Here is a 26,259-nt window from a genome sequence, read left to right as displayed (position 1 = left end):
TCCCGTAATATTCGCATAAAATATTAAGGAAAACCGAATTATTCCGTCCTTCTATAACTCAAACACGGAAATCTTTCTTCCGCAGGAGGAAACCCCTTGGGAATAGACGCAGCAGGTGCTGCGCCTCTTCCAAGAGACGCAGTGACTACTGCGCCTCTTCCCAGGTCCTTTTCTGCGTAATTTTCGTATCTTTTTCATATCTTTCCGAGATTCACTTCCAAAGACTCTCCAAAACCCTAATTCTTTCACGTGATTAGTATAAATAGGAGCCTTCGCTCCTCATATTTCTCACGCGAGTGTCCGCCCTTCTCTTCTCCCTTTGCATTCTAGACCTTTGTTCTTACTTTTTGGCGTCTACGTGCTTGAACATTCCACCACGTAAGCTCGGATCCTTCTGAGTACCAGCTTCGTTTGCATGACCGACCAATTTGACCAACTCCACATCAATCAACTTAATTAACTTAATCGTTTTCCTCTTACGAGGGCACTTTCGTATTTGCATTATAGTTCGAGTCGAGCATCACTAATCGATAACTTAGTTCTTCTCGTTTCGTCAAACATGTAAGTCTGAGGGTGTAAATCTCTCTTTTATTTATTGTTCTTTACTTTTGTATCGTCACTATTGTAAGGTTTATGTCGAAAATATCTCTTAAAACCGATTTCTAAAACCGTGCTTTAAAATCTCTTTTTGCGGATTTCCAGAAGATAACCGTCGAGAAAGGACGCAGCAACTGTTGCGCCTTTTCGAAGGAGCGCAGTTCCTGCTGCGCCTCTTCGTGAGGCTGCCGCAGTTCCTGCTTCCTTTCTTCTTCCTTCGTCCTCTGTAATTCGTTCGTCTTTTTATTTGTTTCGTTTGTTTCTCGTTAATTCTTTGACATACATATCATAATCGTTTCACATGTATATTACTTATCATCATTAACATGTTTTATCCATCATAAATCCGACTTAAATCCCTTATAATCTCATATTTGCGGGTTTTCGTCATTAAACTCAATCCGGGTTGTAGGAATTCGATTTGTTCATATTGTGTTTCTGTAATTCACTCCTTTGATATATTTTCATCTGTCTATTGTCACATTCGTCATTAATTTGTCATCAATTCGTCATGTTTAGTTTATTTCATTCACCCATGTCACTAATCAATCTTTCATCCATGTAATTAATCCGTCTCATCCATGCTTTATCGTTTTTATGACCTCAATCATATGTAAATAACATGTTAATCACTTCCATCCGAGTAAATATATTAATATATCCTTAAATTCACCGATTCAAATTAACGATTTGCAGTTCCGGCTTCACAGCCAGAACTCACCCTTGGGAATGACGCAAGAATCGCCGCGCTTTCTTCTTCCAGGGCGCGATCTCTGCGCTGTTGTTCAGGATGATTTCTGTCTCTGAACTCCGTTGTTGCCTGACCTAGTTTAATTAACTTACGTATAATTGACTATTAACCGTTTTATCACCTTCTGACTTGTTCGTTATCTCTCTCTTTTATTCGTTTTCTCAAATTATCCGTTTTTAAGGTATTTTCGACATAAATCAATGAAATCCATTGTAATTATTGTAATTTTTATTATCATAATTTTTCTATTGTATTTATCATATTTCTTGTATCATTTGTATGCCTTCACATTTAATTGAGCATTACATCCTACTTCGATCCAATTGTTTGCTAATTAATTGTTCACCGACTTAGCCTAATTCTCACATGTTAGGATTAAAACTTGGATGTTGCATTGCATGCATATAATCGACGATATATCAAGTATAGACGATTTCCCTAATCATTAGTAGAGGCCGCTATCGAGGCGGGCGGGATTAGGTGTTCGATCAAAAGAGCTTCTTAATACGTACCCTCACCCCTTACTCCAGATCTCTGTGAACATCCGTGTTCATTGGCATCCACGAGAGTCATTCTAGACATAGAATGCTAAGGGTAACGATTGCTTAGTGTTCATGTCACTACTTTGTGTCTTGACATGACACGAGGTATTCGAACGGTTCCAATTTCCCATAAAAATTGGTGGCGACTCCAACAAACATGCAAACGCTTGTTCTCTTCCTCCCAAGCGCCCCCGTGGGCCCCCGCTGTCCACAATTATATCGTAATTATCTTAGCGTATCTTAGCATATCGTAACAATCCCCTTGTATTTATACTGATCGTTTAATATCAATGAAAGGCAAGCATCATAATCTTTCATGGTATCAGCTTCCTAGGGCAAATCTCGATCTCTCTTCCGCTCATACCCTAGTTTTCTCTCTTCTTTTGACCTCACGTCTTCAAAACAACCCTCTTCATCATGCCTAACACACCTAAAAACAACACCAAATCTTCTACTTTTCATCCTGTTTTTGGCGTGGCAAACATTAAGAATCACGTCACCGTCACCCTCGGTATAGACAATGATCAATACCGACTTTGGGTGGCTCTGTTCATGAATATGGCAAAATCGAATCGCGTTTTGCACAATATCATAGACCCGAAGAGCAAGGCTGCCAAACCTACCTCCGACGATGAACAAGAGTTATGGGAGACGATTGATGCTACGGTCCTTCAATGGATTTACGCAACTCTTTCTAATGATTTGTTGGAAACGGTGGTTGAAGAAAACTCCACTGCTATGGAGTGTTGGAATCGCATCCGCAATATTTTTCAAGACAATCAACATTCAAGAGCCGTCACTCTTGAACAAGAATTTTCTCACACAATGATGGAGGATTTCTCATCGGCATCGGCATATTGTCAACGTCTCAAGAGTATTACAGATCAACTCCGGAACGTTGGCTCTCCCGTTTCCGATAACCGACTGGTCCTTCAATTGGTCTCTGGTCTGACCGAGCCCTATCATGGTGTTGGAACAATCATTCGACAAAGCAATCCCTTGCCTCCCTTTTACCGAGCACGTTCTATGCTCACACTTGAAGAAGCGAGTTTCGCAAAGCAAGCTGCTACAGGTAATCACTCAGCTATGTATGTGAAATATAACACCACTGAGGAATCTATCCTTGGCCGTCCTCCTCCTCAAGCACAACGTAAATCTGGCAAAGCTAATGAGAAAAAGAAAGGTGTCGGGAACGAGGGTGGAAAGGGTAACAATGGGTCTCGTTCTTCTAGAACTGAATCCCCTGCCGCTGCTGCCCCTGTTTCGACTCCTGCCGCTGCTCCTTCGCATCCGTGGTAGTCTCCTGGCTTTGGTTTTGGTGGGTGGCCGTGGACTCCTTCACCATGGGCATATCCACCTTGCTCAAACCCTACCACACCCTGGATGCGTGCACCTTGACCTGCTGCTACTCGTCCCCAAGCATACACAGCAGAGGCTCCTCCGTCGCACACCGACATTGAAGCTGCTATGTATACACTTGGATTGCACCCTACTGGAAATTGGTGTATGGACACCGGAGCCACTTCTCACATGACATCGGATGGAGGTATTCTCTCGTCTTATGTTAATTCGAGCATTCCTAATTCAATTCTCGTCGGAAATGGCCAATCCATTCCTGTAAATGGAACTGGCACTGCCACTTTACCACAACCGCACCCTCCCCTCTCCCTTAAAGCCGTCCTCCATGCTCCTCACATAGTTAAAAACCTAGTGTCTGTCAGAAAATTTACCACCGACAATTCTGTCACTGTTAAATTTGACCCCTTTGGTTTTTCTGTGAAGGATTACAAGACGGGGACACCGCTCTTGAGATGTGAGAGTCAGGGCGCTCTTTACCCAATCACGACCACAAATTCGATCCGTCCTCACGCTGCTCTTGCTGCAATCGAGTCATATTTGTGGCACGATCATTTAGGTCATCCTGGCGATCTTATTTTTAATTCTCTTAGGCTCAAAAGTTTGATTAAAAGTACTGCCAATAATAAAAAGTCTCTTTGTCATTCTTGCTCCATTAGTAAACATATAAAACTCCCGTTTGTATCTTCCCTTTCGAAGACATTTATGCCCTTTGATATCATTCATGCTGACTTGTGGTCATCCCCGGTTCCTAGTACGTTGGGTCATCGTTATTATTTGGTTTTTCTTGAAGATTTTACGAATTTTGTGTGGACATTTTCTATTGCTAAGAAATCCCATGTCTATTCGGTTTTCGTCAAATTTTATACCTACATAAAAACCCAATTTGCTAAAGAAATAAAGTGTTTACAATGTGATAATGGGAAGGAATTTGATAACGGTTCGTTTACGGAATTTTGTGCTGCTAACGGCCTATCTTTTAGGTTCTCTTGTCCGCACACGTCATCCTAAAACGGCAAAGCCGAAAGAAAAATCCGTTCTATTAATAATATTTTCCGCACTTTACTTCTTCATGCTTCTGTTCCACCCAAGTATTGGCATCACGCTCTCGATATGGCTACGTACTTGTTAAATGTGTTACCAAATAGAAAATTGAGTCTTTTTACTCCTATACACATGTTTTATCAAAGAAATCCGTCTTATCATCACATTCGCGTTTTTGGATGTCTTTGTTATCCGCTTATTCCTTCCACTACCATCAACAAGCTTCAAGCTCGTTCTTTACGTTGTGTGTTTCTTGGTTTTTCCGATCAACATCGGGGATATAAGTGTCTTGACTTACGTACAAACAAAGTCATAGTGAGTCGCCATGTTCTTTTCGACGAAACGGTTTTTCCTTTTGCTAAAGTACACGCCTCTGATTCTCAATCCTATGCTTTTCTTGACGATAGTGTCTCCCCTTACATCCTTCACCACGTTAACCAACGACTAGCTCCCACAATCTGTCCACCAACCACAAAACAGTCATGCACCTGCCTCATCCATCCCCACAGCCGTTGCCTCACCCGAGCCCCTTCCCACAAACCAGTCAGGTACCACTAATGCCCCTCCTTCCCGTAATTCCTACACAGCCCATCCACCCATTCCTAATGCCTCTAAGGCTATGACACGAGGTGACCATAGCATACGAAAACTGAAGCCTGTCTTCAATTTTAACACTACCGTTGCCTTCTCGCCTTTACCACGTAATCCCGTGTCTGCCCTTAAAGATCATAATTGGAAATTGGCTATGGATGATGAGTTTAATGCTCTAATTAGTAATAAGACACGGGAGCTTGTCCCGCGTCCGACTAATATGAATGTTATTCGGTCTATGTGGATTTTTCGGCATAAATTTAAATCTGACGGTTCGTTTGAAAGGCACAAAGCTCGTCTTGTAGGTGATGGGAAAACGCAGCAGGTAGGACTCGATTGTAGTGAAACTTTTAGTCCGGTTGTTAAACCGGCTACCATACGCACATTCTTATCCTTGGCCTTGTCCCATGGTTGGTCAATTCGACAATTAGACGTCAAGAACGCCTTTCTCCATGGAGACCTTCGTAAGACCGTGTATATGCACCAACCTCTTGGTTATCGTGACCCACGTTTTCCGCACCATGTCTGCCTTCTTCGTAAATCTCTTTACGGTCTCAAGCAGGCACCGAGGGCATGGTACACTCGTTTTGCGCTGTTTGTGGAAAAACTTGATTTTGTTCATAGCAAATGTGATCACTCACTTTTAATTTATCGCGACAAGGACGGTAATTCTGCTTTTTTACTTCTCTATGTTGATGATATTTTGCTAACATCATCGTCTGAAAAGCTTCGACAGTCTATTATGCGTCATCTCGGGGCTGAATTTGCCATGAAGGACCTTGGTCCTCTTAGCTACTTCCTCGGTATTGCCATTACCAGACATGATGATGGGTTATTTTTATCTCAACAAAAATATGCGGCTGAAATCCACGAGCGCGCTGGTATGACAATGTGCAAACCATCCTCCACACCAGTGGACACAAAACCGAAATTAAGTGCCCTGACCAGCACTCCATTCCATGATACAACTTTGTATCAACGTCTCGCAGGTGCGTTACAATATCTTACCTTCACTCGTCCCGACATATCATATGCAGTCCAACAAGTTTGCTTGTTTATGCACAATCTTATGGAGGAACACATGAACGGTCTCAAACGCATACTTCGCTATATCAAAGGCACCTTATGGCATGGTCTTTGGCTGGGCAAGTCTTCACCCACGACTCTTACATCATACACCGATGCCGACTGGGCTGGTTGTCCGGATACCCGTCGCTCCACGAGTGGCTACTGTGTTTTCTTGGGCGAAACTCTCATATCGTGGGTCTCTAAACGTCAGTACACCGTTTCTCGCTCCAGCGCATAGGCAGAATACAGAGGCGTCGCCAATGTGGTCTCGGAATCATGTTGGTTACGAAACGTATTATAAAAACATATAAAGTAAATAATAAATATAAATATAATATGTAAGCAAAAATAAATTATAAACTAATTTACTATAGATCTATAGCTATATGATATTCTTTCAAGCTAAATTACGGAATATATTTATATAAGCTAAATTACGGAATATATGATTCTAAAACTAATTTATAACCGAAATTATGGAATATATTTTAAATTCCTATATTGATGGTATTCTTCGCAAAAACAAACGTAGTCCTAACCATGTTAAATCTACAAACTACAGTAATGGTAAAAAAAAAATACTCCATCAGCTATTGTGGTTGTCATTAATTATTAAATTAAGACGGTCTTATACTGTGAGACTGTTCAATAATGTGGAAAGACAACTTATTTCTTAGCATTAAATGATTTTTTTTTTATATAAAAATAGAACATCTCATGGTGTGAGACCCTTTTATTTTTATAATTTTTAACTCATTAAATAGAAAGACAATTTTTTTTATTAATTTAATAATAAAACTAAACGTTTTTTTATTAACAAAAATGGACAGTTTCATAGTTGAGGTTGTCTTAACCTATAATTTATGAATACATTTTACAAGCATTATTAATTTTTTCCGATGACTTTTTAATGTGTATACGAAGGTAGAAGGACGGGTTTCATTTGATATTATTTTCCCGTTAATTTTTTACACCATTTAAGTGGGATTATATATCCTTTATGTTGTCTATATATCTCAAACGGGTTGGGCGGGTCAAAACATATAGGTCGGGTATGATGGGTTTAAATACGGGTTATGGGTCGGGTTATTAGCGGCAAAGTGCGGGTCACCAATTAGTATCTAACGCCTTTTATAAATCGGAAAAATATTTTTTAAAAATTAAAGTATATTTAATATTAATATTTATCATATTCAATGTTTAGTTTTTTAATTATTTTTTCAAAAATATTATATAATACAGTAAATATTAATATTTTTTATAAAAATTATTTTATATATTTAATATCAATATTTTAATCATATTCAATATTTGGTTTTTTTAATTATTTTTCAAAAATATTATATAATACAGTAAATATTAATATTTTTATAAAATTTATTTTAGTTTATCTTTGACTCAAAGGGTCGACGTGTTCGTGTCGGGCTTCACTTAAATTAACGGGTCATTCGGGTTTCATATCGAACGGGTTAGTGCTCGAGATTTTCGGGTTTTAACCCTAGAAAAAATGGATGAGGTTGCGTTGGGTCGAAATTTGATAGGCTTATAGCCTTATATCTTAGAGTCATGTCTTAAACTCATAACTTGTCATTTAGTTAAAATAATAATATGGAAACAAATTGTACAAATAACCAACTCTAATTTGTTGTATTCTACATTTATGTAATATCGACTTTCGTATGACTTTAAGTTTATTAACAATGTATGGAGTATTAGCTTAAAACTAATCATCTAACTACAGAGTATAAAACAGTCCGTGAGTTTCAGGGGTTTAAAACTAGTTATATATTTAAAAGAAAACCCCTTAACTGCTGATGTGGCAGCATGAGGATCAAGAATTCTCATTTTGGAGCTCTCACATTAAAAGGACAGAATTGTCCATACACTCTCATCATTATCATCATTATATATATAAAAGAAAACCCCTTAACTGCTAATGTGGCAGCATGAGGATCAAGAATTCTCATTTTGGAGCTCTCTCATTAAAAGGGCAGAATTGTCCATACACTCTCATAATTTAATTGTTGCGTAAGAAATTAAGGACAAAATAGTCATTTACCATTTTACTCTATATCCTAGGTAATTGCAGAATTTCAACTTCCAACAAACGCGTGTTTTCAGTTTCACTATCTTCAACACTTTTATTGCTTTAGTAGTCTTTACCAAGAGCTCCTACTAGCATGACAATTCATCTCCTTCAAAACAAAAACCCCACTTCACAACCACAACAACCTCTACTTACAAAAATACACAATCGTGGATCGTGTGACGTATTTGGGGTGTTGTTATCGACGCTTTTCTAATCATGGGTTACTGATGCAAACCTTCATAGTTCATACCATCAGAATCATCAACGTTTTTTTGTCGACGATTTTGATGACGTCATATTTCATTTGCGTCTGCGAATAAGGGCTGTTGAGCCTTTATATCAAGAAATGAGGTAATTCAATTTATAATATTATTGAATGAAGAGTAGGATGGATGTTGGCATCTTTTTGTCTGCTTTTGGAGGAGAGTAGAGTGGGTGATTGGTATTGATCAGTTTTTTTTACTTCAATCGGTTTTCGCAGTTTTTGGTTAGAACATAGTTTTGTCTTGAGTCGGTTCTTCTATCTCAATAATTTGTCACATCTCCTGCGAGTTAATTTGTAAAGAGTATGTAAGAATGTATTGTATTAGCTTAAAGATTAATGTACAGTAGCAGCCTTTATATACACATTATGGACATAGTACATGAGTGTGAAAAGCCATCACTAATTGAAGTTAAAGGAGAATATCAATTACAATAACGGACAGAGTAAATTATCATGGTAGATTGATTATTGCCTAATATGAGTTACACTGATATTATTGCTAACAAACTCGACATGTCACTATGGAGTTACCGCAGATGGCGACGGCAGTGACCAACCAGATTGGGGACGCCAGTAGAGATGAAGATGGGTAATGGTAGGTCAAAAGGCGTATGATTTTTTAGCTATCTAAAGTGCCCAATAATAGACATAATTTCCGATTTCCAAAATCGTATTTGGCTCCAATCAAAAGTTCAATCAATAAGAAAGCAAACTAATCAATTGAGATTAGTTATTGTACGAGTGAATTTTTCAAGTGAAGTAAAAAAAGTACTCCGTAGCATTTATATGTCAAAAACTACTTTTAGAGTTCCGTCGTAGAACTCTAATAAATTTAAAGTAAACGGGGATGATTTCTAAAAATTGATTATATATTTCTTTTTTTTCTCTAATCGCCACAGTTGAAAATTTTGTATCAAAATTGTTGCCTAGCTCTCTTAATATAAGAAGGGATATTATTTTCAATATAGTGCTCAACAATAAATAACAATAAAATAGTTATTATGTGAGACGGTCTTATAATATAAGATGGTCCATTTATATAAAGATTACTTTTTAATTGATGAACAAATGATGATTTTTTCTAGATAAAGACCGTCTTATTCTAGAATTTGTAATAAAATAAACGAAATATGACTCAATTCTAATAATGAAGGACGTAGGCTTAGTAAAACCTTCCTAAATTGAAGAACGGAGGGTTAGTAAAAAGTATTTCAAGAGTGTATAACTCTGTAGCTCATATTTTTTTTCCTTATGTACCTCTTTTTCTTCGATTTGTTGGTTGTTTTCTTCTCGAGTGAATAACTCTATAACTCATATTTTAGCTCATATGGTTCCTAGGGTAGTTGGCAGATTTGAATGGTCGGAAGTTCTCCCATCAGCTGCGAACGATGTTGTACTTTCTGATTTAGTTTTAATGAAGTAAGACCTTCGGGTTTCCCCTAAAAAAAAAAGAGTCTATGAAGAACGGAGGGTTGGAGGAGGGTTAGTTAAACCTTCGTTGTCAACATATATGTTCCCATTTTTTAGAGGAAATATAGTTTATTTTTTTTTTATTTTTTTTTTACGGTTGGATCATATAAAATAACTAAAAAAAATACACACATTTAAGCTCTATTTCAATCTCAAACTCTACACAATTTCAAATTAACAAATTCTTATGTGAGACGATTTTACACTAAAGTTATTGAAAAACCATCTACTCCGTACAATTATGTAAATGACCTTATAAGACGTAGTTATTAAGAAATTATTTCGGTTATTTACTTTGAGTCCACTTTAAAAAAAAAAAAGTAACAATAATACTAGAATGGTAACAAAAGGAACAATAATAGCGGCGTGAGGCGTAAAATTAGTAATAGTGATAGCAAGATTAGTAAAAAAAAAAACAGTATTAGAAATACCGTATACCTATACTACATTAAATTCACAAAATTAGTAAGTAGATTTAGTTAAAAAAAATTAGAGACAATCCCGTGAATTTTCACCGGTGATACACTAGTTATATTGAATATGCAACATCATACAAAGGGTAGCCGAAACCAAAATCAAATAAATCTATTAACCGAAACCTAACAGATTCATCGCCTCCAAGATAGTAGGTAAATTGAGGTTATGTTAGTCTCTTACCAAATTGAGGGTCATGTGGGGCGTTATATGAATAAATATGTGAATGTATAAAATAATATAAAGTTTGATTTAATTGTATATATGATATAATATTTTTGGTATAAAAATAATAATATTTTGAAAGTACAAGTTTATTTTATTTTGCCTTCCAAGCCAAATTTTCCTTCCAAAAGATAAATTTTCCCTCCTAATTTCCCTCCAAACAAAAGATGGAATTTTTATTGGTCTTGCCATGTGTCGCATTATTACTAGTCAGTGTACAAACCCCTTGTACACCCCGCGTATTCCTAACATCTTTGGTTCGAGACTTGTATTAAAAATGTATTAGTATTAGCACATTTTTAAAACGAAAACTCAATTAAACTAGTGAGTAGAATTCTTCAAAGCACTAATAAAATTGTGAAATAGTTGGATTTATGAAGGGATAACGCTAATTTAACTGTTAAATATGGTGCATACGACCAATATACCACACACCGTTCTATATTTCTAAGGCCCCATTTTTCGGACTTAAATTAACTAAGTTAATTATAATTCAAGGTTAATTAAATCATTATCTACGGATTTCTCAAAAAAAAAAATCATTATCTACGGTCTAAACATCTACGGAGTACGTAATTTAGTAAAGCCGGAGTGACAGCTGTACAACTACAAGATTTAGAGATTCAGATGTTGATATTTAACATGAGCGCAGTATAACAAACATCTGGCCCATTAGCTCAGTTGGTTAGAGCGTTGTGCTAATAACGCGAAGGTCGCAGGTTCGAGACCTGCATGGGCCACTTTTTTCTTATTTTTGCAGTCATGTATCCGATGTATAAATGTTTAAGCAGTTTATGTCACTATGACTCCAACAGCAAAGACTTGATCAATCCCTGGTTGTAGCACAACATGATACACATCTTTCTTCTTCATTACATTTTCTGTTTCCTCTTGTACGCCAACCTATCAATTCAACAACATTTTATTCAGCAGAATGCTTCAATATAGCAATATAATGTGTATATATAATTCAATGCGGAAGGTAACATATATAAATTGTAGCTTTTGTCGCTAATTGCTCGCTACACACAGTTTTGTTTCCCAACTAAGTTTCTTTATTTTTACGAATTATAGGAAGTTTAGGGAGGGGAACACTTCAGAAAGAAGAACAAGCTCGCGTGAGGGAGGAGATGTACTAGAAACGAGGAAAATTGAGAAGCCAAGAGGAAACGAGGTGCGAATTTGAGACTTTAACTCAAATGTTTTCATCCCAAACCCAATACCAATGCAGTACTAACCCTTAATATTTTCACCGTAACCTTAACGATGATAACTCCGCGGGATTGGTGTAAGATTTCAAGTTTAAATAACTTTGTACGTATTTGAGACTATGTCGCATGCGTCGACTTGGTGTAAAATAAAAGACTTGTGTGAGACAATGTTTATTGTTTAGACTTGGTTGGTTTGTTGGCTTAAAAATGTGTGAGCCAACTTGTAGGAAATCAATGTAGCATAAGGGGAGAAGAAAACAGCAAAAAATATTGCATATAGCAATACTCCCTCCATTCAACTTCACTTTATATAACTTTCTATTTTGCGCACTATTCATAAGCGGATATTCAACTTCAATTTTCTCTCGATACATAAGTGAAAATATATTCATGTGAGATCTTATTTGATTCGTCTTTAAGAGTACATTAAAAATATTTAACTTTTATAATTTTTGCAAATACACAGCTAATGATATTTATCGTGTAAAAGCGCAAACGTGATAAAAAAAAGTTGTAAAGTGGAGTTGAATGGAGGGAGTATTAGTTACCGACCAAAATGTTCGTGGAAGTTTTATGTGCACTTAGGACTGAAATTTTATACTTACTGACACAAATCTTCCTGTAAGTAGTAAAAATTATCTTCTTAAAAAGGTCATACCTCGTAAATATCATCATCCGTACTTCTTTAAGTATATAACGATAAAAATTGACTAGCCAAAATCAAGTTAAATCAAAGGATATATATAAATAGCATGGAGGGAATATAATTTAAATAGGTAGAGCTTTTTTTTAAAATGGTTTTTTTTGTGTGTAGATTATATACAAGTATACAACCATAAAATTTATCACGTGCATTTGTCATACATTACTTTAAACGTCACATTTTTATTAATATAACATCAATTTATATGATAGGATAATATTAGATGTGGATATCCGATGTTCTCCTAACAAAATTCCAAGAAAAAAGAAACCAAATAAACGAAAAGCTAGCCAAAGAAATTACATGATCTGAATCTAAGTTTTATTTCAAAAGAAATAAAGATGAGAAAAAAGAAATAAGATTGTAAAAGACGAGCAAATTGTTCAGGCCCCTTTCTTCTTGGCTGCCAAAGGGGATTTGTTGGCCACACAATAGAAAGAAAGTAAGCCTCCTTTAAAGGCAACTAACATACAAAGCCCCATGAATGCGCAGTACATGTGCACCAATTTATCCGGCGCCTTGCCGGATCCTACAAGCTCTGATATTATTGCAACCTGAGACACAATAGTATCATCAGATTCATCACATATTCACATGTTAGGAAAGACAAATTCTCATTTAAGACGGATATATTCGTCTTAACATTAAAACGGGTTAAACAAATATCATATACTCTCTCCCATCCAGACCAAAAGTTACAATTGCTTTTTGGCACTATTCATGGTCGTAGGGAATCTTTCATATTATTCTTAATCTATAAGACAAAATATAGTCATATGAGATCTTGTTTGATTTATCGTCATGAATGTTATAAGAATATCAATTTTTTATAATTTTTAATAATGTGTAACTAAAGATATGCACGTTACAAAACGCGTCTTCATAATGTGTGATAAATCAATCAGAACCTTTAGTGCGAATGGGAGGGAGTATAAGACAAAAGCAAAATGCATTGAGGTTAGCAGAAAGTTTGTCCTATCTATGGGCTATTATTTAACTCGTTTTATAAGACGGATATATACATCATTCTTCAAAGACCTATTGGTAGTAAAAATATTGAGAAATATATATACTCATTATTAACATATACATATCTTATCTATATAAAACCAAAAACATTTCAAACATTCTCCTTAAGCCACATCATATCATACATATTTTTTTTAAGTAAATATGGGACCCACAGAAAAATATCTGGAATTAATTGCTGAAAAACTACTATATTTAAGTTTTAGACGTAAATGTTTACTTTTATATTTTCTACACGTAAATATTAGTCAATAATAACGTAAAATAAATAATTTAAAACATAAATAATTCGGCCTAAAGTTTTACTAATAAGTTACTACGATGATAAATTACAATAACAATTAAAATAAAGTAAGAAAAAATACATCAACTGATAACAATTAATATTGTTACAAAAATACTAAATACTAAATCTAACTTTAAATTAACCGTAAATGGAGTAAGAAAATAAAGAAACAACATACTAGAAATTTCTTTTTAAAAAATAAAAAAAAAAAGCTATTATCTCATAAATATATTCAGTCAGATATACTTTTTCTATATGATATACATATTGTTTATATACATTGCATTTAATATACTTTATACCATGTTTTAACACTGCATTTTTGTAGTGTTTTAATCTATTATCATTATAAGAGAAATAGAGTATAAAATATTCATGTATTTTGATTAATATTTTTTAAATGTTAAATCTTTACGACAATGTTATTAAAAATATACCCGTGCAATTTTGCACGGGTTGAAAACTAGTTTGTTTTAAAGTTAAAATGAGTCAAAGTATATCTCATATTCTCATTCTCATTGATTAGAAGATTGGACAAGTTTTTTTTCTAATCTTTATATATTCTGTTTTTAATTTGTTATCTTCAACCTGTTTTTAGTTTAAGATGGATATCTAATGTACTCCGTGTCTGTTTACCCGACATCATCTAGAGTGTGACAAAACTCACATTAACGCATTCAGTCAATTTAAGTACTTTTCTATTAGTATTGTTTACCGAATGATTTAGTATGAGTTTATGACTTATAGTTAGAACTAGTAAACAATGACACCACACGAAAATACGCTACGAACCCAACACGAAATTAATGCGTTTGAATTGAAATTTAATGACCCATTTATGTAAATGGGTCGACACGAACACGACACAATAATTAATTGGGTTGGGTTTGGGTTAAGCTATCTAAACACGAACCTAACACGAATGACCTGTTTACTAAATTAATCCTAATTTTTCTTGATCTTTCGAGACATAAATATACTTAAAGTTTTCAAATATGAACATGACACGAAAACACGACACGAAATTAACGGGTTAGAGTTGATATTTGATGCCCATTTATGTAAGTGGGTCGACATGAGATTTAATTGGGTCGGATCTGGGTTGGAGGGTTTATGACCCATTTACATGTAACACGAATACGAATCCGACCCTGTCTGTTATTCAGGTTTACTTATAGTTGGATTAAATCGACCACTAACATAAGATACATAATCATGGTGGAAACAACGTATATAGAGCCTAGATACTTAAAATAAAATACAAGTATTAAATAGTAGTTTACCATAGATGTAACTAAGAAAACTCCATGAATCAAGCAAGTAGTTTTGAACCAAGACTTGTTAGAAACAATGCCAAATACATTGATTATAGAGAAGGGTGTCATAAGAAGGAGCTCCATCCAAGCAAGACATACAATAAAATTAGGTTTATCCACAACCAAGTAATCTCCAACCTCACCAATATACCAAGGACCAAAATGTACCAAAAAATTAGGATGATATTGTTGTGGTATACAAATCAAGGCATCATATAGTGGACCTCCCGTTGCTTTTAATATGAAAAATACAAACAATACTGTGTCAACTATTTTCATTACGATACCCATTTTTGGTAAAATTATGTGATGTGGTTTTTTGTGTGAATTTTATGTCTATCAGAGTGTCTGTATATATACAAGAGATTGTCCAAACTCCAAAGGGTCATATTATAGTAGTACTAGTGATAATCTCACGTCCTTTTTTTTTTTGCCTCGTTTACTTGTCATTTAGTTTATTATTCCGAATACATTTAACTTTACTTTGTTGAGTCTATTTATCATTTTCACAATTTATAATTAATAATTATTATTGAATAAGACAATTTTATAATACGAGACATTCTTTCAAACAGTGGCGGAGTCAGGATTTGAATTTAGGAGGGCGAAAAATTTAGGAAGACGAATGGGTAATTTTATAAGGTACACTCGAAAACATTTCGGAAAATTTAACTAAAAACATTCCACTAGTTAATTGTGTGGACCAAGGAGGCTTTTGTTGGGAGTATTGGGCCAGTGGGTTTGGGTCCAAACACACACGCGCCGGCCCGGCCCGGCTCGGGTTCGGGTTTGGGTTTGGGTAGAGCACCTGCGGTGCGGGCCAAAGGTCCCTTTTTACCTTTTTGCTCTTGTGTGTTTATGGGCTTGTTTTTGTGTTAACAGTCAGTCAACATGACTGTTAGTGGGAGAGAGTCTTACTCCCCTTTTCTTGGTTTGTTACCTGCGGTTTAGGAACACGTTTTTGTTCCTCTACCTGCTCTTATTTCCTATAAATAGAGCAACAGGAACACACTACAGAACACACAAAACAATCACTCTCCTCTCTTCTTTCTCCTCTTCTCTTCTTATATTTCTGGGTAATGATAATTATTTTCGTTCCAAGTCTCACAGTTTCGAGTGGGCGAAACTGAGTGAAGACTATAGTGTTATCCTTGGGGAACTACCGGCACTAGCTGATCGCCACCACAGTCGTACCGGAATATAGTTTTCAAGGCAGTGGCTCCCTTACCACGGCACTACGATTCGGGTTATATCTCTTCTATTTTCCCTTGCTTTTCATTGTTACTGCATAGTTTACTCCAACAATTTGAAAACTATATATTTGTTGTTGTCTACTGATGTAACATGTCGTCTGTTTTAGCAAAAACTCTTCCTGATTTGACGAAACTTGAAAAACTAGACGGTCATAACTATAAGCGTTGGTCACGTAAAGCGCGATGTTTTTCGAACAACTCGGAAATTGATTATATCTTTGTTTCGTGACCCGCATGCTCTGTTAAAAGAGGGTCATTCTCTTCGAGATCGAGAGAACACCCCCCGCGCTAAATCTATTGTTAAGTCAAACGAATAGGATATTAAGAAATTTGATAAGGACAATAAACTTGTTAGATGCCAGCTTCTAAACAACATGACTGACACCCTTTTTGACCTATTTATGGTTCATAAGTCTTTCAAACTGATATGGTAGTCCTTAGAGGCCAAGTATGGGGCTGATGATGCGGGGAAAAAGAAATATGTTGTGGGTAAGTGGCTAGAATTTCAGATGGCTGACGGGAAACCCATCATGGAACAAGTTCATGTCTACGAGAACCTATGTGCTGATGTCGTGAATGAGGGTATGAAATTAGATGACACTTTTGTGGCTAATGTATTGCTAGAGAAATTTCCTCCCTCCTGGTCTGACTATAGGAACCACCTTAATCATAAGAAAAAAGACCTGTCTCCCCAAGAACTAGTAGGACACATGAGGACCGAAGAGGCAAATCGCCTTAAAGACCAATCTGTTAGTCTTCCTGTGAATGCTTCATTCTTTCGCCATTAAAGTTAATCTGGTTGAGTCTGGTGGTCCGTCCAATGCTGAGAAGTTCAAGGGTAAGGGTAAGGCCAAGGTTGGTCAGGGTAAGAACCAGGGTCCAGCTAAGAAGAATGGTCCAGGGTGTAACACCCCCATACTCCAAGTGCCTTACCAGGACCACTCAGGTATAAGGACGTTACCATCTCGGTCACCCGAGGCAATGATGATCAAATAAACAATAACGAAACGATATTTAAATAGTAATACTTTAGCGAAAGGTTACAATCCAAAAACCAAACCAAATACTAATACATGTTCTCAAAACGGTACATCTCTTGAACTAATCGAAATGTATATGAAAACTGCTAAACTAAAGCGGAAGACTTCTATCATCTAATCGTGGCAATCTCAGCTATCCCAGTACTCATGTCATACCTACTCAATATCTGCTCACCATCCCCGAATGGATCACCGCAGGTTTTCAAAACATTCACCGGGGTTAGTACTATTTACACAAGAGGTATAATCAATAATACAGTAACCAATACAACTCAAACAATCATATATGATCAAGCACTCCACTTCATCTCCGTCTCCGATCGTCCCTTTGGACCAGCCGCCACGCCGCTGGGGGACGCATGGCCGTTCCCACCTAAGCCCCGCTCATCATACCGAGCGATAACCCTGTCCCATTAATGTGCACATCCTCTTCCGTGGCGGGTTCCACGAAGGGCGAAACTAGGGCGTGAAGCCACTCTCGCAAGTGACTCCACTCAGCCGAGAACGCATCTCGAGAACCACAGACAAACAATCACAATCACAATCACAACATCGTCTGAATCAACCAATTATACTAATTACAGCACAACACAACACCACATGTAAGTAATACTGAGTAGGGAAACCCTACCTGGAAAGCACAATTGTCAGACGATCTCACAGCTGAAGTCAAAAAGCTTCCTCTACGACTCCTCCTCCTAATTATGCAAGCCCATAATTACTACTATGCACATAACACAACAAAATCCCCAATTCCCAATATTAGGGTTTAACTAACTTTGATGAAATACAGTAAAAACAGTATAAAGGTCTTACCCTCGACGCAAGGATTACAACGGTGTAAAGACAAGTGAAATCCGACCTTCCAAGCTCCGGGATTTGTTAACAATGCGATTAAGGTGATGAACGTGGTTTGTTTCTCTTCTCACAGTGATTTAGGTTTTAGAAAAGTAATTAGAATGAATGACGAAAAGATTATATACCTTAATCGCATAATTAACAAAACCCGAGAAAACAACCCCGAGTAGGCTACTCGATCGAGTAGCCCAGTACTCGATCGAGTACCCCCTACTCGATCGAGTATCGCAGTTACTCGATCGAGTACCCAACAGTCGAAACTATTTTATTTCGCAAAACTCCCTTACTCGACAGAGTAAGGCCTACTCGATAGAGTACCCCAAGACCCATAAATACGGAGTATTACGGTCTTTCCCTCCTAAAAAGAACTTCGTCCCAAGTTCAAACCAACACAAAACAAAGACTCACACTACCACACTCCCGACTCAACAGTCGAAGCAAACTCAATATAAAAACTTGTTACTAACTCAAACTCAACCCGACTCAACGACAACAACTATACCGACACAACGTAAAAAGGGTATAAAAACTCTTAAAAACTCTTTGCGATCATCTCATACCCCCCTAAAAGAAACAAGGTTACGTCCTCGTAACCAAACATACCTGATCAAAAAGGAAAGGGTAGCGCTCTCTCATGATCTCCTCTGCCTCCCACGTAGCTTTCTCTGTCTCGTGGTTAGACCAAAGGATCTTAAGCAACACTGTCTCACCACTCCGAGTCTTCCTAACCTTCCGGTCAAGGATCTGCTTAGGTACCTCAAGATATGATAAAGACTCATCTAGTTCTATGCTCTCTGCCTCTAACACATGTGACGGGTCACTCACATACTTCAAATTTGCGATACATGAAACACATTATGCACTCTCTCTAAAGCAGCAGGTAAAGCCAGACGGTAAGCAACCTCCCCAACTCGCTCTAAGATCTCATAAAGACCGATGAACTTCTGACTCAGCTTGCCTTTCTTCCCAAATCTCATAACACCACGCATAGGAGACACTTTCAGAAGAACCTTATCCCCAACCTGAAACTCTATATCCCGGCGATGTAGATCTGCATAACTCTTTTGTTGATCCTGAGCTGCTCTCATGCGTTCCCTGATCATCTTAATCTGTTCAACCATCTCATGTACCATCTCTGGTCCTAGAACCACTGCCTCAGCACTGTCATCCCAACAAATCGGACTCCTGCATCTCCTCCCATATAACGCCTCAAACGGTGTCATGCCTATACTAGTGTGGTAGCTGTTGTTGTAAGAAAACTCTATCAAATCCAACCTCTGTTCCCAGCTACCACCGAAGTCCATCACACAAGCTCGCAACATATCCTCAAGAGTTTTGATTGTTCTCTCGGTCGACCACTGTCTGTCGCAGGATGAAAAGTTTGTACTCATCTTCAAAGTTGTACCCAAAGATTCCTACAACTCTTTCCAGAACCGTGATATAAACCTCGCATCTCTGACACTATGTCCTTAGGGACTCCATGTAACTTAAGCACATTCTTTCGATAAGCCATAGCCAATTGTGCTTTAGTCCATGTATCTTTCATTGGAACAAAGTGAGCTGACTTGGTCAGTCGATCCACTATCACCCATATCATGTTATTACCCTGTTGACTCTTCGGTAAACCCACGATAAAATCCATAGAAATGGATTCCCACTTCCACTCGGTACCTCCAAAGATGAATCTTACCTTGTGGTCGTCGTTGTTCCCCTTTAACTCTCGGGCATGTCAAACAACGGGCCACAAACTCAGTTGTTTCCTTCTTCATCCCAGGCCACCAAAACGTGTTCTTCAAATCCTTGTATAGCTTGTCTCACTGGATGTATTGAATATGGTGTACAATGTGCCTCTGTCATGATTGTCTTTTTCAGCTCCTCATCATTAGGGACACACCACCTACCATCAAACCTCAAACTACCATCTGTGTGAATAGAAAATCGGGACACTGTCCCTTTTCTACTCCACTCTCCACTCAACCATCTTAGGATCTAAAGCTTGTTTACCTCGAATATCATCATAAAGATCGCCGCATGTCAAATCTCCCACAAGATCTCTCTCTCGAATCATATGTATCCCAAACTTCCCCACCTCATCTCTCAACCTCATCAAAAATAGAGTGTACACAGGAGTGTACACTCTTCCTACTCAAAGCATCCGCAACGACATTGGCTTTCCCTTCATGGTAGATAATATCCATGCCATAATCGCCAATCAGCTCCATCCACCTCCTCTGTCTCATGTTCAACTCCTTTTGAGTGAAGATGTACTTGAGACTCTTGTGATCAGAAAATACCTTAAAGGTCGCCCCATAAAGGTAATGTCTCCAAATCTAGAGAGCAAACACCACCGCCCCCAACTCTAGATCATGCGTAGGGTAGTTCTCCTCATACGGCTTCAATTGCCTAGAAGCATAGGCAATCACCTTACCGTTCTGCATCAACACACATCCCAACCCATTCTTTGAGGCATCTGTATAAACCTCAAAGTTCTCGATCCCTTCAGGCAATGCTAAGATAGGAGCTGTGGTCAAACGCTCCTTTAATGTCTGGAACGCTTTCTCACAACTCTCATCCCAACGGAACCTGTTCTCTTTCCTCATCAAAGTTGTCATAGGTCTAGCTATCTTGGAGAAATCTTTCACGAACCGTCTGTAGTATCCAGCTAAACCCAAGAAACTCCTAATCTCGGCAACATTCTTTGGTGCTTCCCACTTTGTCACTGCCTCAATCTTTGCTTAGGATCCTGCCTACTCCTCCTTAGAGATCACATGCCCCGGAAAAGCAACTTTCTCCAACCGTAACTCACACTTGGACAGTTTAGCATACAACTCATGGTCCCTCAACGTCTGCAACACGATCCTCAGATGCTCCTCATGCTCTTCCTTAGTCTTAGAGTAGACTAAGATGTCATCGATGAACACCACCACAAACTTGTCCAAAAACTGTCTGAAGATTCTGTTCATCAAATCCATAAACACGGCCGGTGCATTAGATAACCCAAACGGCATCACCACATACTCATAGTGACCATACCTTGACGTGAAAGCTGTCTTTGGTATGTCCACCTCTCTAATCTTCACCTCATGGTACCCTGACCTCAAATCAATCTTGGAAAAGACTGATGCACCACTCAACTGATCAAACAGGTCATCTATCCTTGGCAAAGGATACTTGTTCTTCACCGTCACTCGGTTCAGCTCTCTGTAATCTATGCATAACCTCAAACTCCATCCTTCTTCTTCACGAACAGAACTGGTGCTCCCCACGGCGATACACTAGGTCTAATGTATCCCTTCTCTATCGATCATCTAATCGCTTCCCGAGCTCCTCCATCTCTTTAGGACCCATCCGCACGGTGCCTTAGAGATTGGCCCCGTGCCCCCGGTTTCAACTCAACGGTGAAATCTATCTCCCTCTTCGGTGGCAACCCCGGAATCTCGTCAGGAAAAACATCGGCAAACTCTCCCACCACTGGTATCTCGTCAACTGTCGGACTCTCTATCCGGTCATATCTCACATGGCACAAGATCAAAGGACTTCCCTTCCTCAGATAAGACTTCAACGTGATAGCTGCAATCAACTTAACTTTGGGTTTGACTAAAAACCCACGATAAGACACACTAACACCCTTAGACCCTCTCAAAGACACTTTCTTTTGATGACAGTCTATCTTAGCTTTATACTTTCCCAGTCAATCCATCCCGACTATCATCTCAAAACCGTTAAAAGGAAACTCTAGCAAGTCTACAGGTAAATCAACTTGCCCAACTATCATAGACACATCTCTAAACAACCTCCCACAAGATACAGACTCTCCCGAAGGTATGAAAACTTTCTCACTCACAGACTCATATACTCTCAAACCCAACCTTTTAACATGACTCGATGATACAAACGACTGGGAAGCCCCCGAATCAAACAAAATAAAGGTATGAATACCGTTAATAAGAAAGGTACCAGTGATAACATGTGCATCCTCCTCAGATGCTTTCTTGTCCATCATGAAACGACTTTCCATGGTCTTCTCGTCCACCTCCCGGACAAGATCTTCGGTGATGGGCCGCTTAGCACCCGACCCCTGATTGTTGTTGTTGTTCGTAGCTGGTTTCTGATAAGAATTACCGCCGTTGCGGTTACCTCCACTCTGATAGCTCTGGCTCCCCCGGTTAGACCATGACCCACTTGGTCTGTTGCTCGCATAACTCTGTGCCGGTCCCTGAGAATAACTTCCCCGACCCGTCCCCTGAAAAGCTCCAGGCACACTCATGCACTCATGTCTCTTGTGGCCGACACCGCCACAGCCAAAGCAAGTCATACCCCAATTTATTCTTGCTACCCCCCACGGCCACGCCCGAAGGAAGCCCCAAAGACTAAACCCCGACCCAAAGAAAACCCCCTGGTTGCCTTTCTTATGACTAGATTGGCCACCACCCTCACTCTCCGCCTTTCTTTTCTCAACACCGGACCTCTCCGAGCCATCTCCACTAACCTCTCGGCTCTCCCGGCTCTCTCTCATAAGCGTCCTTAACATCGTAAGGACTCATACAGTAGCTTATCCATGATCCTAGGGTGACCCCTCTCAAACCTCGGCGCTTGATTCTCATCACTCAATCCCATGTCCTCGGCATACCTAGACTTCTCATTAAATCGCTTATAGTACTCAGCCATAGACATGTCAGATGTCATCTTGAACCCATCGAACTCCTCCCTCGCCTTGCCTCTCACATGCTCCGGCACAAACTCTTTTCTCATAGCCCTACGAAACTCTTCCCAAGGTATAGCGAGTAAGCCTTGGTTAGCATACATCTCTCTCGGCACTCACTTTCACCTTATCCCACCACTCTTTGTTTGTCTCTCTCAGGTAGAACGCAGCTTGCTCTACCCTCATCTCATCAGGACAATGAACCAGGTCTAGTATATTCTCCATCTCACTATGCCAGTTATCAAGAAGGTTTGGTTCTTCGGTCCCTTTGTACTTCATTGGGTTGAACCTAGCTATGTAAAGGCTGATCTTAGAGTGATCAACCTCCTTATCCTTATTCACTTTCTTTAAGGCCTCCGTAAGAGCATCCTGATGCTCCAACATCTTAACAATGTCATCCGTATTCATGGACTCAGCTCTCGCATAGTAAGCGTTTCTCTTAGGCGGCATCTTGAAGCTATATATAAGAAAGGGTAGACATAAACACATGTACTAAACCTCAAAACACGAAAACAGGCTACCCAGGTGCTACTCGATCGAGTGTCCCAACCTACTCGATCGAGTAAGAGGTTACTCGATCGAGTGCCTCCCATACTCGATCGAGTACCTCGACTTAACACAAACGGACCTTCCGACTTCTAACATACTCGACCGAGTAGCCAGGCTACTCGATCGAGTGACCCCCTACTCGATCGAGTACCCCTAGTTACTCGATCGAGTACCCTAAAACTCGATTCTGGTCGTAAAAACGTCAAAAACCCACCCGATCAAGTCAGTCCCACTCGATCGAGTCATGCTAACTCGAATATGCTACCCGCATGCTATAACATATTCTATCATGTAATACAACTTATCAACACGATATCATTTCTTAATTATGCATACTATGCTACTCAACTGCTCATGCGATTAACAAACAATTATATCATGTTATTAATGCCACATAGTAATCACTCAACATGCTCCTCATTCCAACATAGTTCTATATATATATATCTCTATATATATATATATATATATATATATATATATATATATATATATATATATATATATATATCTTCAATTTCATTCATATTCTCAACTTCTACTTCAAACATCCCACATTTACAACACACCTCATCACATCCACACACCAGCGAACAAACAACACATATGACGCGACAGATTTTCCCCCCATGTGACCGGTTCAAAATTGTAGGGCGAGTTCGCGACTTTAGGACGTCTCCCAAGCCTTTGCATTAGCTCCTACAACCTTTACCCTAGGTTCATTTTAATTGAATCCCTATATTCATTGGGTTCATTGGTTCTGTGTTTCAGGATCGTCGCTCACGATACCATTTTGTAACACCCCATACTCCAAGTGCCTTACCAGGACCACTCAGGTATAAGGACATTACCATCTCGGTCACCCGAGGCAATGATGATCAAATAAACAATAACGAAACGATATTTAAATAGTAATACTTTAGCGAAAGGTTACAATCCAAAAAACAAACCAAATACTAATACATGTTCTCAAAACGGCTGTCTACTAAACTAACTGAAATGTATATGAAAACTGCTAAACTACTGGGCGGAAGACTTCTATCATCCGATCGTGGCAATCCCAGCCTATCCCAAAGACTCATGTCATACCCGCTCAATATCGCTCACCATCCCCGAATGGATCACCGCAGTTTTCAAAACATTCACCGGGGTCGATCTTATTTACACATGAGGTATAATCAATAATACAAGAACAATACAACTCAAACAATCATATATGATCAAGCACTCCACTTCATCTCCGTCTCCGATCGTCCACTTTGGACCAGACCGCCGCTGGGGGACGCGGCCGTTCCCACCTAAGCCCCGCTCATCATACCGAGCGATAACCCTGTCCCATTAATGTGCACATCCCCTTCCGTGGCGGGTTCCACGAAGGGCGAAACTAGGGTGTGAAGCCACTCCCGCAAGTGACTCCACTCAGCCGAGAACGCATCTCGAGAACCACAGACAAACAATCACAATCACAACATCGTCTGAATCAACCAATTATACTAATTACAACACAACACCACACCACATGTAAGTAATACTGAGTAGGGAAACCCTACCTGGAAAGCACAATTGTCAGACGATCTCACAGCTGAAGTCAAAAAGCTTCCTCTACGAATCCTCCTCCTAATTATACAAGCACATAATTACTACTATGCACATAACACAACAAAATCCCCAATTCCCAATATTAGGGTTTAACTAACTTTGACGAAATACAGTAAAAACGGTATAAAGGTCTTACCCTCGACGCAAGGATTACAACGGTGTAAAGACAAGTGAAATCCGACCTTCCAAGCTCCGGGATTTGTTAACAATGCGATTAAGGTGATGAACTTAGTTTGTTTCTCTTCTCACAGTGATTTAGGTTTTAGAAAAGTAATTAGAATGAATGACGAAAAGATTATATACCTTAATCGCATAATTAACAAAACCCGAGAAAACAACCCCCGTAGACCGGCTACTCGATCGAGTAGCCAGTGTACTCGATCGAGTACCCCCTACTCGATCGAGTATCGCAGTTACTCGATCGAGTACCCAACAGGTCAGAAACTATTTTATTTCGCAAAACTCCCTTACTCGACAGAGTAAGGCCTACTCGATAGAGTACCCCAAGACCCATAAATACGGAGTATTACACAGGGAAGCATACCAAACCTGTTGCTAAGATTCAGAAACCAAAGGGTCCCATTGTTTGCTATGTCTGTGGGAAAACTGGTCACAAAGCCTACCAGTGCACTGAAAAGAAAACTGTTGAAGCCAATGTTGCTGTGACTGATGATGTCATTGCTGTTGTGGTTGTGGAAGCTAATCTGGTGGGCAATGTTGCTGAATGGGTCTTGGATACTGGTGCTTCCAGGCATCTCTATGCTGATAAGGGATTATTTGATAAGTTCGAGGAGGTAGCTGATAGGGAATGCGTCTACATGGGTAATTCTTCATCTGCAATGATCATAGGCAAAGGCAAGATCTTTCTCAAACTCACCTCGGGGAAAACACTTGCTCTCACCAATGTTTTATTTGTACCCTCATTGCGTCGAAACCTCGTGTCTGGTGCCTTATTGAACAAAGCTGGTTTGAAACTTGTTTTTGAGGCTGACAAGGTTGTAATGTCGCGTAATGGGGAATTTGTGGGTAAGGGTTATCTTTCTGGGGGGTCTTTTTGTATTGAACACTGATTCAGTTTTTAATAATATTGCATCTACTTCTGCTTATATTACTGAGTCTATTGATGTTTGGAATGGTAGATTAGGTCATGTGAATGTTGACTATATTAAAAAACTTAGAACTATGAGTTTAATTCCAAATTTGACGAGTCAAGAATTCTCTAAATGTGCTAGCTTTGTTGA

At 38.7% G+C, this 26,259-nt stretch overlaps 1 protein-coding gene, 1 long non-coding RNA gene and 1 other non-coding gene across 3 annotated transcripts; 2 read left to right on the top strand and 1 right to left on the bottom strand.

The window, feature by feature from the left end:
- Positions 1–2,307: 2,307 nt before the first annotated feature.
- Positions 2,308–3,189, top strand: LOC141590498 (uncharacterized). The gene has a single exon (XM_074411089.1). It carries the CDS (start codon positions 2,308–2,310, stop codon positions 3,187–3,189), a length of 882 nt encoding a protein of 293 aa, XP_074267190.1.
- A 7,949-nt stretch (positions 3,190–11,138) lies between these two features.
- On the top strand, positions 11,139–11,212 carry TRNAI-AAU (transfer RNA isoleucine (anticodon AAU)). Its single transcript has one exon. It is a non-coding gene; the product is annotated as a tRNA-Ile (tRNA).
- A 1,332-nt stretch (positions 11,213–12,544) lies between these two features.
- Positions 12,545–15,356, bottom strand: LOC141591223 (uncharacterized). The gene is made up of 2 exons (XR_012520743.1): positions 14,985–15,356; positions 12,545–12,940 (listed from the first exon to the last, which is right to left on the bottom strand). It is a non-coding gene; the product is annotated as an uncharacterized LOC141591223 (long non-coding RNA).
- Positions 15,357–26,259: the final 10,903 nt, after the last annotated feature.

Source organism: Silene latifolia, chromosome 7 (assembly GCF_048544455.1).
Source record: "Silene latifolia isolate original U9 population chromosome 7, ASM4854445v1, whole genome shotgun sequence".
Lineage (NCBI taxonomy): Eukaryota > Viridiplantae > Streptophyta > Magnoliopsida > Caryophyllales > Caryophyllaceae > Silene > Silene latifolia.
This window is presented reverse-complemented; position numbering and strand designations above follow the sequence as displayed.